Below are 12,772 nucleotides of genomic sequence, written 5' to 3'. Positions count from 1 at the left end.
TGGAATTCTGTGGAATTTCCTCTCAGAAAGTCAGGAAAAGCCGGAATTTGATGGGATCAAACCACAAAAAATTCCTGGAATTTTGTGGGATTCTTTCTTTGGGATCAGATCCCAAAAATTCCTGGAATTCCTTGGAATTCTCTCTTAGAAAGTTTGGAAAAGGTGGAATGAGATCCTAAAAATTCCTGGAATTCTGTGGGATTCCATCTTTGGGGTGGGATCCCAAAAAATTCCTGGAATTTTCTCTTTGAAAGTTTGGAAAAATGGGAATTTGATGGGATTGAACCTCAAAAATTCCTGGAATTCTGTGGGATTCCATCTTTGGGGTGGGATCAGATCCCAAAAATTCCCAGAATTTTCTCTTTGGAAGTTTGGAAAAGGTGGAATGGAATCCTAAAAATTCCAGGAATTCTGTGGAATTTTCTCTCGGAAAGTTGGGAAAAGCTGGAATTTGATGGGATTGAACCCCCCCAAAAATTCCTGGAATTCCGTGGAATTCCATCTTTGGGATCAGATCCCAAAAATTCCCTGAATTTCCTCTTTGGAAGTTTGGAAAAGCTGGAATTTGATGGGATTGAACCTCAAAAATTCCTGGAATTCTGTGGGATTCCATCTTTGGGGTGGGATCCCAAAAATTCCCAGAATTTTCTCTTTGGAAGTTTGGAAAAGGTGGAATGGACTCCTAAAAATTCCAGGAATTCTGTGGAATTTTCTCTCAGAAAGTCGGGAAAATCTGGAATTGGATGGGATCAAACCATAAAAAAATCCTGGAATTCTGTGGGATTCCATCTTTGGGATCAGACCCCAAAAATTCCTGGAATTCCTTGGAATTCTCTCTTAAGAAGTTTGGAAAAGGTGGAATGAGATCCTAAAAATTCCTGGAATTCTGTGGGATTCCATCTTTGGGATCAGATCCCAAAAATTCCCGGAATTTTCTCTTTGGAAGTTTGGAAAAACGGGAATTTGATGGGATTGAACCCCAAAAATTCCTGGAATTCCGTGGAATTTCCTCTCAGAAAGTCAGGAAAATCTGGAATTGGATGGGATCAAACCACAAAAAATTCCTGGAATTCCGTGGGGTTTCTTTTTTGGGATCAGATCCCAAAAATTCCTGGAATTCCTGGAAATTTTTAGGAATTTTGGGGGATTTTTTAGGAATTTTGGGGGATTTTTGCAAATTTTCTGTGAATTTTTGGGAATTCTTGGGAATTGTTGGGGATTTTTGGGAATGTTTGGGAATTTTTGGGAATGTTTTTCGGGACCTGTTCCCTTAGGGGGGTGTCGCATTCCTGGAATTTTGGGAATTTTTGGGAATTTTTTTGGATTTTTTGGGAATTTTTTTGGGAATCTTTGGGAATTTGGGGGAAATTTTGGGAATTTTTGGGAATGTTTTCCAGGAATTTTCCAGATCTGTTCCCTGAGGATGGCTCTGTGCTCCTGAAATGTTGGGAATTTTGGGAATTTTGTGAAATTTCAAGAAGTTTTATGAATTTTTCTGGATTTTTGTAAAATTTTTGGATTTTTCTGGATTTTTGTGATTTTTTGGGGGGGGGGAATTTCTGGGAATTTTTTGGGAATTCTTTGGGAATGTTTTCCAGAGCTGTTCCCTGAGGAGGGCTCCCCTCTCCTGGAATGTTTGGGAATTCTGGGATTCTTGGAATGATTTTGAATTTTGGGGAATTTTTCTGGATTTTTTTGTGAATTTCTTTGGATTTTTGAGAATTTCTGGGAATTTCTGGGAATATTTGGGAATTTTTTCCAGGAATTTTCCAGGAGCTGTTCCCTGAGGAGGGCTCCCCTCTCCCAGAGTGTTGGGAACTGTTGGGAATTTTGGGAATTTTTGGGAATTTTTGGGAATTTTTGGGAATTTTTCTGGATTTTTTTTTATTTTTCTGTGGATTTCTTGGGGAATTTTTTTTGGAATTTCTGGGAATTTTTGGGAATGCTTTCCAGGAATTTTCAGGACCTGTTCCCTGAGGAGGGCTCCCCTCTCCCAGAGCTTGGGGAAAGTTGGGAATTTTGGGAATTTTTGTGAATTTTTGTGAATTTTTTGGGATTTTTTTGGGATTTTTTTCTGGATTTTTCTGGATTTTTTTTTTTTGGAATTTCTGGGAATTCCTGGGAATTTTTGGGAATGTTTTCCAGGACCTGTTCCCTGAGGAGGGCTCCCCTCTCCCGGACCCTGGGGAAAGTTGGGAATTTTGGGAATTATTGTGAATTTTTGTGATTTTTTGTGAATTCTTTGTGAATTTTTCAGGATTTTTTGGGGGATTTTTTTGTGAATTTTTTGGGATTTTTTTCTGGATTTTTTTTGGGAATTTCTGGGAATTCCTGGGAATTTTTGGGAATGTTTTCCAGGACCTGTTCCCTGAGGAGGGCTCCCCTCTCCCGGAGCTTGGGAATTGCTGGGAACATTGGATTTATTTTGAATTTTTGTGAATTTTTCAGGATTTTTTGGGGATTTTTTCCTGCATTTTTCTGGGGAATTTCTGGGAATTCCTGGGAATTTTTGGGAATGTTTTCCAGGACCTGTTCCCTGAGGAAGGCTCCCCTCTCCCGGAGCTTGGGGAAAGTTGGGAATTTTGGGAATTATTTTGAATTTTTGTCAGTTTCTGAGGATTTTTTGTGGACTTTTTTGGGGATTTTTTTTGGGGATTTTTTTTGGGAATTTCTGGGAATTCCTGGGAATTTTTGGGAATGTTTTCCAGGACCTGTTCCCTGAGGAGGGCTCCCCTCTCCCAGAGCATTGGGAATTGCTGGGAACTTTGGAATTATTTTGAATTTTTGTGAATTTTTCAGGATTTTTTTGAGATTTTTTTCTGGATTTTTTGGGAGATTTTTTTGGGGAATTTCTGGGAATTCCTGGGAATTTTTGGGAATGTTTTCCAGGACCTGTTCCCTGAGGAGGGCTCCCCTCTCCCGGAGCAGGGCGTTGCAGAGGACGGAGGCGGCGCGGGAACAATTCCCGTCGGGATCTTCCCAAGCCTGGAAAAGGCAGCGGAGAAGCTCCGGGAGCTGCTCCGGGGGGAGGCGCCGGCCCAGGACCTGATCCAAGGGAAAAAAAACCGGGAAAAGCCGGAATTCCCATGGGAATTCCCAGGAAAAATCAGGAGGGGAAAGGGAGGAATGAAAAAAAAAAAAAATTGGGAAAATTCGGGTGGAAATGAAAGGAAAAATGAAAGGAATTTGTGAGAAATTAAAAAAAAACCAACCAAAATTTCCCCAAAAATTCCCCCCAAAATTTTCCCAAAGTTCCAAAGAAATCCCAAAGAAATCCCCCCAAAAATTTTCCCAAATCCACCAAAAATTCCACCCAAATCCCAAAAAATGATCCCAAAAAATTCCCCCAAAATCCCCCCCAAATAAAAAAAAAATCATCCCAAAAAATTCTCACAAAATCCCAAAAATGATCCCAAAAAATTCCCCAAAATCCACGAAAATGATCCCAAATCCCCCCCAAATTCCCCCCCAAATTTCCCCAAAAAATTCAACCAAAATCCCAAAAATTATTCCAAAAAATTCCCCCAAAATCCCCAAAAAATGATCCCAAAAAAATTCTCCGAAGTAAAAAAAAATCCCCAAAAATTTCCCCAAAATCCAAGAAAAATCCTCCCAAATCCCCCCAAATTCCCCCAAAATTTCCCCCCAAAATTCCAAAGAAATCCAAAAAAATTCCCCGAAAATCCCAAAAAATGATCCCAAAAATTTCGCCCAAAATCCCCCAAAAATGATCCCAAAAAATTCTCCAAAGTAAAAAAAAAGATCCCCAAAAATTTCCCCCAAAATCCAAGAAAAATCCTCTCAAATCCCCCCAAATTTCCCCCAAAATTTCCCCCCAAAATAAAAAAAGAAATCCCAAAAAAATTCCCCAGAATGATCCCAAAAAATTCCCCAAAATCCCAAAAAATTATCCCAAAAAATTTCCTCAAAATCCAAAAAATGATCCCAAAAAATTCCCCCAAAATCCCAAAAATGATCCCAAAAAATTCCCCCAAAATGCCAAAAATGATCCCAAAAAAATTCTCCAAAGTAAAAAAAAATCCCAAAAAATTTCCCCAAAATCCAAGAAAAATCTTCTCGAATCCCCCCAAATTTCCCCCAAAATTTCCCCAAAAATCCCCCCAAAATAAAAAAAGAAATCCCAAAAAATTCCCCCAAAATCCCCAAAAGGATCCCAAAAAATTCCCCCAAAATCCCAAAAATGATCCCAAAAAATTCCCCCAAAATCCCAAAAAATGATCCCAAAAAATTCCCCCAAAATCCAAAAAAAGATGCCAAAAAATTCCAAAAAAATCCCCAAAAATGATCCCAAAAAATTCCCAAAAAATCCCCAAAATGATCCCAAAAAATTCCCCCAAAATCCAAAAAAATTATCCCAAAGAATACCCAAAAAATCCCCAAAAATGATCCCAAAAAATTCCCCAAAATCCACGAAAATGATCCCAAATCCCCCCCAAATTCCCCCAAAATTTCCCCAAAAAATTCCCAAAAAATCCAAAAAAAAGATGCCAAAAAATTCCCCCAAAATCCCAAAAATGATCCCAAAAAATTCTCCCAAAATCCAAAAAAAAGATGCCAAAAAATTCCAAAAAAACCCCCAAAATGATCCCAAAAAATTCCCAAAAAATCCACGAAAATGATCCCAAAAAAATCCCCCAAAATCCCCAAAAATGATCCCAAAAATATTCCCCAAAATAAAAAAAAATTCAACCAAATCCCCCCCAAATTCCCCCAAAATTTCCCCCAAAAATTCCCCCAAAATCCCAAAAATGATCCCAAAAAAATTCCCCAAAATCCCCAAAAATGATCCCAAAAATATTCCCCAAAATAAAAAATTCAACCAAATCACCCCCAAAATTAAAATAAAACTCCCTAAAAATCCCCCCCAAAAATCCCCAAATTCCCTAAAATCCCCAAAATTTCCCAAATCCTGAAGTTCCATAAAAATGCCCCAAAATTAAAAAAAAATCCCAATAAAAAAAATGCAAAACTCTAAAAATGTCAAAAAAAATCCCAATAAAATCCCCCCAAAATTCCAAAATTCCCCAAAATTCCTTCAAATTCCCTAAAATTCCATAAGAAATCCCCCAAATTCCAAAAGAATTCCCAAAAATTCTGAAAAAAACCCAAATTCCAAAAAAAATCCCCAAAAATTCCTTAAAAATTCAAATAAAACCCAAAAAAATTCCTAAAAAATCCCAAAATTCCCCCAAATTCCCCAAATCCTGAAATTCCATAAAAATGCCCCCAAAATCCCTCAAAAAATCCCTAAAAAACCCCTAAAACTTAAAATAAACCCCCTAAAAATTCCCCAAAAAATCCCCAAATTCCCCAAAATTCAACAGAATTCCTGGAAATTCCCAAAATCCTGAAATTCCAGAAAAATCCCCAAAAATCCCCCCAAAACTTCCCCAAAATTCTGAAAAAACCCCTAGAATTCCCAAAAATCTCCTAAAAATTAAAATAAAATTCCCAAAAAATTCCAAAAAAATCCCAAAATTCCCCCAAAATTCCCCCAAATCCTCCCAAACTCCCAAAATCCTGAAATTCCAGAAAAATCCCCAAAAAATCCCCCCAAATTAAAAAAAAACCCCCCCAAAATCCCCTAAAAATTAAAATAAAACCCCTAAAAATTCCCAAAAAAATCTCAAAATCCCCCAAAATTCCCAAAATTCCCGGAATTCCCAGAATTCCCGGAATTTCCCCATTTCTCACCGAGGCCAGGCGGGTGCAGGTGTGGAAAAGGATGGAAAAATCGGGATTTTCCAGCCCCTCCTTCAGCTCTTGGAGCCCCTCCAGGAGCTCGTCCCGGTGATCCCGGGAAAAACCTGGAATGAGAAAGAGAATTCCAAGGATTTCCACCCAGAAAAGTCGGGAAAAGTCAGAAAATTCCTGGAATTCTGGGCTTGGGAAAGGCGGAATTTGAAAGGATTCGACTCTGGGGAAAAAATCTGGGAATTTGATGGAATTTGGGATTGAAAATCAAAAATTCCTGGAATTTTCTCTTGGAAAAGCTGGAATTTGATGGGATGGAAACCCCAAAAAATTCCCAGAATTCTGTGGAATTTCCTCTTTAAAAGTTTGGAATTCCAGGAATTAAATCCCAAAATTTCCTGGAATTTCCTCTTTGGGATGGGACCCCAAAAATTCCTGGAATTTCGTGGGATTTTCTCTCTAAAAGTTTGGAAAAATTGGAATTAAATCCTAAAAATTCCTGGATTTTCATGGAATTTTGTCTCTGAAAGTTTGGAATTTCAGGAATTTGATGGGATCGAACCCCCAAAATTCCTGGAATTCCGTGAGATTTTCTTTTTGGGATTGAAGCCCACGAAGTTTTGGAATTTCTGGGAATTGAATCCCAAATTCCAAAGGGAAGCAGCGCCCCCTGGTGGAGAACGCGGCCAAAACCTCGGGAAAAGAATTCCCAAAAAATCCCCCCCAGTTTTCCCAAAAAATCCCCCAAAATCCCCAAAAAGTTCACAAAAAATCCCCTCAAAAATTCCCAAAAAAATCTGTGAAAATTTCCCAGAAAATACCAAAAAAAAATTCCCCCCAAAATCCCAAAAACATTCCCAAAAAATCCCCCCAAAATTCCAAAAAGTTCCAAAAAAATCCCAAAAAATCCCCCCCAAAATCCCCAAAAATTCCCAAAAAAATCCCTGAAAATTTCCCAGAAAATACCAAAAAAAAATTCCCCCCAAAATCCCAAAAACATTCCCAAAAAATCCCCCCAAAATTCCAAAAAGTTCCAAAAAAATCCCAAAAATCCCCCCCAAAAATCCCGAAAAATTCCAAAAAATTCCTCAAAAATAAAAAAATTTAAAAAAAATCCCCCCAAAAAATCCCCCAAAAATCCCAAAAATCCCAAAAATCTCCCCCAAGAAACCCCAAAAAATTCTTGCAAAAATTTCCCAAAAGTCCCCCCAAAATCCCCCAAAATTCCAAAAAAATCCCCCAAAAATTCCCCCCAAATCCCCCCAAATATAAAAAAAAAATTAACAAAAAATGCCCCCAAAAATTCCCAAAAATCCCCCCAAAATCCCAAAAATCTCCCCCCAAAAACCCCCCAAAAATTACCCCAAAAATTCCCCAAAAATAAAAAAAAATCCCCCCAAAATTCCCAAAAAACCCCAAAAATTCCCATAAAGTCTCCCCAAAAAACCCCAAAAAATTTCCAAAAAATCCCACAAAATCCCCAAGAAACCCCCCAAAAATCAAAACCAATCCCCTAAAAATAAAAAAAAATCACCCCCAAAAATCCCCCCAAAGATTCCCAGATTCCCAAAAAAAATTCCCAAAAAATTCCCCCTAAGATTTCCAAAAAATCCCTCAAAAATCCCATAAAATCCCCCAAATATCCCCAAAAATTCCCAAAAAAAGCCAAAAAAATCCCAAAAAACCCCCCCCAAAAATTCCCAAGAAAACCCCCCCAAAATTCCCAAAAAATTCCCACAAATCCCCCCCAAAAATACTTAAAATTCCCCCAAAAAAATCCCAAAAAATGCCAAAAAAAATCCCCCCAAAATTACAAAAAATCCTCCCAAATCCCCCCAAAATTCCCCAAAAATATCCCCAAAATTCAAAAAAAATCCCCTAAAAATCCCCAAAAAATTCCCAAAAACTCCCCCCAAAAATCCCCCCCCAAATTCCGAAAAATTCCTCCAAAAATACCCAAAAATTCCTAAACCCCCCCCCAAAAATTTCCAAGAAAACCTTCAAATAATCCCAAAATTCCCCCCAAAAATTCCCGAAAAATTCCTCCAAAAATCCCAAAAATTCCTAAAAAAACCCCCCAAAATTCCCAAGAAAACAAAAAAAAAAATCCAAAAAAATCCCCCAAAAATTCCCAAAAAATCCTCCCCCAAAATCCCAAAAAATTCCTAAAAAAACCCCCCAAAATTCCCAAGAAAATTCAAAAAAATCCCCAAAAAATCCCCAAAAAAATTTCCCAAAAAATCCCCCCAAAAATCCCCCCCAAAATTCCCACAAATTCCTAAAAAATCCCCCAAAATTCCCAAGAAAACCCAAAAAAATTCCCAAAAAATCCCCCAAAATTCCCCAAAAATCCCCAAAAATTCCCAAAAAATCCTCCTGAAAATCCAAAAAATGTCCCCACCAAAATTCCCCAAAAAATGCCCCAAAATCCCAAAAAAATTCCCAAGAAAACACCAAAAAATTCCCAAAAAAATCCCCCAAAATTCCCAAAAAATTCCCCAAAATTAAAAAAAAACCCCCAAAAATTCCCAAAAAATCCCAAAAATCCCCCCCAAAAAATTGCCAAAAATTCCCTCCAAAATCCCAAAAAAATCACAAAAAACCCCCCAAAATTCCCAAAAAATCCCCTGAAAATCCCCAAAATTCCCCCTTCAAAATTCCCGAAAACTCCTAAAAATCCCAAAAAAATTCCCAAGAAAACCCAAAAAAATTCCAAAAAAATCCCAAAAATCCCCGCTCCAAAATTGCCAAAAATTCCCTCCAAAATCCAAAAAAAATTCCTAAAAAACCCCCCAAAATTCCTAAGAAAACCCAAAAAAATTCCCAAAAAACCCCCCAAAAAATTCCCAAAAAATCCCCTGAAAATCCCCAAAATTCCCCCCTCAAAATTCCCAAAAATTCCTAAAAATCCCCAAAAAATTCCCAAGAAAACCCCAAAAAATTCCAAAAAAATCCCAAAAATCCCCCCAAAATTGCCAAAAATTCCCTCCAAAATCCCAAAAAAATTCCTAAAAAACCCCCCAAAATTCCCAAGAAATCCCCTGAAAATCCCCAAAATTCCCCCCTCAAAATTCCCAAAAATTCCTAAAAATCCCAAAAAAAACCCAAAAAACCCCCCAAAAATTCCCAAAAAATCCCCTGAAAATCCCCAAAATTCCCCCTTCAAAATTCCCAAAAATTCCTAAAAATCCCCAAAAAATTCCCAAGAAAACACCAAAAAATTCCAAAAAAATCCCCCAAAATTCCCAAAAAATTCCCCAAAATTCCAAAAAAAACCCCCAAAAATTCCCAAAAAATCCCAAAACCCCCCCCCAAAAATTGCCAAAAATTCCCTCCAAAATCCCAAAAAAATTCCTAAAAAACCCCAAAAATTCCTAAGAAAACCCAAAAAAATCCCAAAAAACCCCCCAAAAATTCCCAAAAAATCCCCCAAAAATTCCCCAAAAATCCCCAAAAAAATCCCCCCAAAATAAAAAAAAAATCCCCAAAAATCCCCAAAAATTCCTAAAAAATCCCCCCAAAATTCCCAAAAAATCCCCCAAAAATTTCCCAAAAATCCCAAAAAAAAATCCTCCCAAAATCCAAAAAAAATCCCCAAAAATCCCCAAAAATTCCTAAAAAATCCCCCAAAATTCCCAAAAAATCCCCCCAAAATTTCCCAAAAATCCCCAAAAAAATTACCCCAAAATCCCAAAAAAATCCCCAAAAATTCCTAAAAAATCCCCCAAAATTCCCAAAAAATCCCCCCAAAATTTTCCAAAAATCCCCAAAAAAATCCCCAAAAATCCCCAAAAAATTAAAAAAAAAATCCCCCCAAAATTCCCAAAAAAATCCCCAAAAATTCCAAAAAAATCCCCAAAAAAATCCCCCCAAAATCCAAAAAAAATCCCCAAAAATTCCCAAAAATTCCTAAAAAATCCCCCCAAAATTCCCAAAAAATTCCCCAAAAATCCTCCTAAAATTCCCAAAAAATCCCAAAAATCCCCCCCAAAAAATTCCCAAAATTCCCCCAAAAAATCCCCCAACCCTCCAACTCCACCCCCGACAAAATTCCCAGAAAAAAACGCCGGGAATTTTTTCCCTGCTGGAATTCCGACCTTCGTAGCAGAGCTGGATGCGGAGCAGGGCGCGGACGCAATCCAAGGAATCCGAGCGGATTTTGGGAATTCCGTCGGAACAACGCGGAGCCAACAGCGCCAACAACCGGCTCAGGTTGTAAAACGGGATCACAGCCTGCAAATCCCAAAAAAAAACCGGGAAAACATGAAAAAATCTGGGAATTTTATCGGGAAAATCCCACCCCAAAAATCGGGATAAATATAAAAAAAATTCGGGAATTTTATCAGAAAAAAAACCCCAAAAATCGGGATAAATATAAAAAAAATTCAGGAATTTTACTGGGAAAATTTGAAGAAAATTGGGATAAATATAAAAAAAATTTGGGAATTTTATTGGAAAAAAACACCCAAAAAATTGGGATAAATATAAAAAAAATTCGGGAATTTTATCAGAAAAAACCACCCAAAAAATTGGGATAAATATAAAAAAAAAATTTGGGAATTCCACCCAAAAAAATTGGGAAAAATATAAAAAAATCTGGGAATTTTATCAGGAAAATCCCCCCCAAAAAATGGGGATAAATATTAAAAAATATTGGAATTTTACTGGGAAAATTTGAAGAAAATTGGGATAAATATAAAAAAAAATCTGGGAATTTTATTGGAAAAATCCTCCCCAAAAATTGGGATAAATATAAAAAATCCAGGAACTTTATTGGAAAAATCCATCCCCAAAAAATCAGGATAAATATAAAAAAAATCTGGGAATTTTATTGGAAAAAAACACCCAAAAAATTGGGATAAATATAAAAAAATCTGGGAATTTTATTGCAAAAAATCCAAGAAAATGGGGATAAATATAAAAAAAATTTGGGAATTCCACCCCCAAAGATCGGGAAAAATATAAAAAAATCCGGGAATTTTATTGGAAAAATCCCCCCAAAAATTGAGATAAATATAAAAAAAATTCAGGAATTTTATCAGAAAAAAACACCCAAAAAAATTGTGATAAATATAAAAAAAAAAATTGGGAATCCCACTCAAAAAAATTGGGAAAAATATAAAAAAATCCGGGAATTTTATCAGGAAAATCCACCCCAAAAATTGGGATAAATATAAAAAAATATTGGAATTTTACTGGGAAAATTTGAAGAAAATTGGGATAAATATAAAGAAAATCTGGGAATTTTATTGGAAAAAAACACCCCAAAAAATTGGGATAAATATAAAAAAAATTCGGGAATTTTATCAGAAAAAACCACCAAAAAAATTGGGATAAATATAAAAAAAAAATTGGGAATCCCACCCAAAAAAATTGGGAAAAATATAAAAAAATCCGGGAATTTTATCAGGAAAATCCCCCCCAAAAATCGGGATAAATATAAAAAAATTCGGGAATTTTATTGGGAAAATTTGAAGAAAATTGGGATAAATATAAAGAAAATCTGGGAATTTTACTGGAAAAAAACACCCAAAAATTGGGACAAATATAAAAAATCCAGGAACTTTATTGGAAAAATCCATCCCCAAAAAATCAGGATAAATATAAAAAAATCTGGGAATTTTATTGGAAAAAAACACCCAAAAAATTGGGATAAATATAAAAAAATCTGGGAATTTTATTGGAAAAATTCCTCTCCAAAAATTGGGACAAATACAAAAAAATTCAGGAATTTTATTGCAAAAATCCCCCAAAAAATCAGGATAAATATAAAAAAATTCAGGAATTTTATCGGAAAAATCAGGATAAATAGAAAAAATCTGGGAATTTTATTGGAAAAATCAGGATAAATAGAAAAAATCTGGGAATTTTATTGGAAAAATCGGGATAAATAGAAAAAATCTGGGAATTTTATTGGAAAAATCGGGATAAATAGAAAAAATCTGGGAATTTTATTGGAAAAATCAGGATAAATAGAAAAAATCTGGGAATTTTATTGGAAAAATCAGGATAAATATAAAAAATCTGGGAATTTTATTGGAAAAATGGGGATAAATATAAAAAATCTGGGAATTTTATTGGAAAAATGGGAATAAACTCACGTTGACGCGGAGATTTTCCAGGAAGAATTCCAGGAGGGAATTGCTGAGGGCGACGGCGCGTTCCCGCTCCGGAGCCCGCGGGGATTTGATCCAGGGGCCTAAATGCTGGGAATGAGGGAAAATCTGGGAATTCTGAGGGGAAAATCCGGGAATTCTGAGGGGAAAATCTGGGAATTCTGAGGGGAAAATCTGGGAATTCTGAGGGGAAAATCCGGGAATTATGGGGGGAAAATTTGGGAATTCTGAGGGGAAAATCTGGGAATTGGGAGGGGAAATCTGGGAATTCGGAAATCTGGGAATTGGGAGGGGAAAATCTGGGAATTCAGAGGAGAAAATCTGGGAATTCAGGGGGGGAGATCTGGGAATTGGGAGCAGAAAATCTGGGAATTCTGAGGGGAAAATCTGGGAATTCTGAGGGGAAAATCTGGGAATTCTGAGTGGAAAATCTGGGAATTGGGAGGGAGAAATCTGGGAATTCGGAAATCTGGGAATTGGGAGGGGAAAATCTGGGAATTCAGGGGGGGAGATCTGGGAATTGGGAGCAGAAAATCTGGGAATTGGGAGGGGAAAATCTGGGAATTCTGAGAGGAAAATCTGGGAATTCAGAGGGGAAAAGGTTGAAATTGTGCAGGAAAAATTTGGGAATTCTGAGGGGAAAATCTGGGAATTCTGAGGGGAAAATCTTGGAATTGGGAGGGGAAAATCTTGGAATTGGGAGGGGAAAATCTGGGAATTGGGAGGGGAAAATCTGGGAATTCCGAAGGGAAAATCTGGGAATTATGAGGGGAAAATCTGGGAATTGGGAGGGGAAAATCTGGGAATTCCGAAGGGAAAATCTGGGAATTCTGAGAGGAAAATCTGGGAATTGGGAGCAGAAAATCTGGGAATTCTGAGGGGAAAATCTGGGAATTCTGAGTGGAAAATCTGGGAATTGGGAGGGGAGAATTCTGAGAGGA

At 36.9% G+C, this 12,772-nt stretch overlaps 1 protein-coding gene and 1 long non-coding RNA gene across 3 annotated transcripts in view; both read right to left on the bottom strand.

The window, feature by feature from the left end:
* MROH1 (maestro heat like repeat family member 1) overlaps positions 1-12,772 on the bottom strand; it is a 141,286-nt gene that overhangs the window by 39,170 nt on the left and 89,344 nt on the right. For both annotated transcript variants that reach the window (XM_058830026.1, XM_058830025.1), the window contains 4 exons: positions 11,817-11,921; positions 9,813-9,948; positions 5,716-5,828; positions 2,893-3,045 (listed from right to left, as the gene is read on the bottom strand). In XM_058830026.1, the coding sequence (XP_058686009.1) occupies positions 2,893-3,045; positions 5,716-5,828; positions 9,813-9,948; positions 11,817-11,921 (507 nt within the window). The remainder of the gene's footprint in view (positions 1-2,892; positions 3,046-5,715; positions 5,829-9,812; positions 9,949-11,816; positions 11,922-12,772) is intronic.
* On the bottom strand, positions 328-2,135 carry LOC131575162 (uncharacterized). Its single transcript, XR_009276721.1, has 2 exons — positions 1,967-2,135; positions 328-1,776 (listed from the first exon to the last, which is right to left on the bottom strand). It is a non-coding gene; the product is annotated as an uncharacterized LOC131575162 (long non-coding RNA).

Source organism: Poecile atricapillus, chromosome 2 (assembly GCF_030490865.1).
Source record: "Poecile atricapillus isolate bPoeAtr1 chromosome 2, bPoeAtr1.hap1, whole genome shotgun sequence".
NCBI classification, from domain to species: Eukaryota; Metazoa; Chordata; class Aves; order Passeriformes; family Paridae; genus Poecile; species Poecile atricapillus.
Note: the sequence above shows the minus strand (reverse complement) of the source record. Positions and strands in the feature narration are given on the sequence as shown.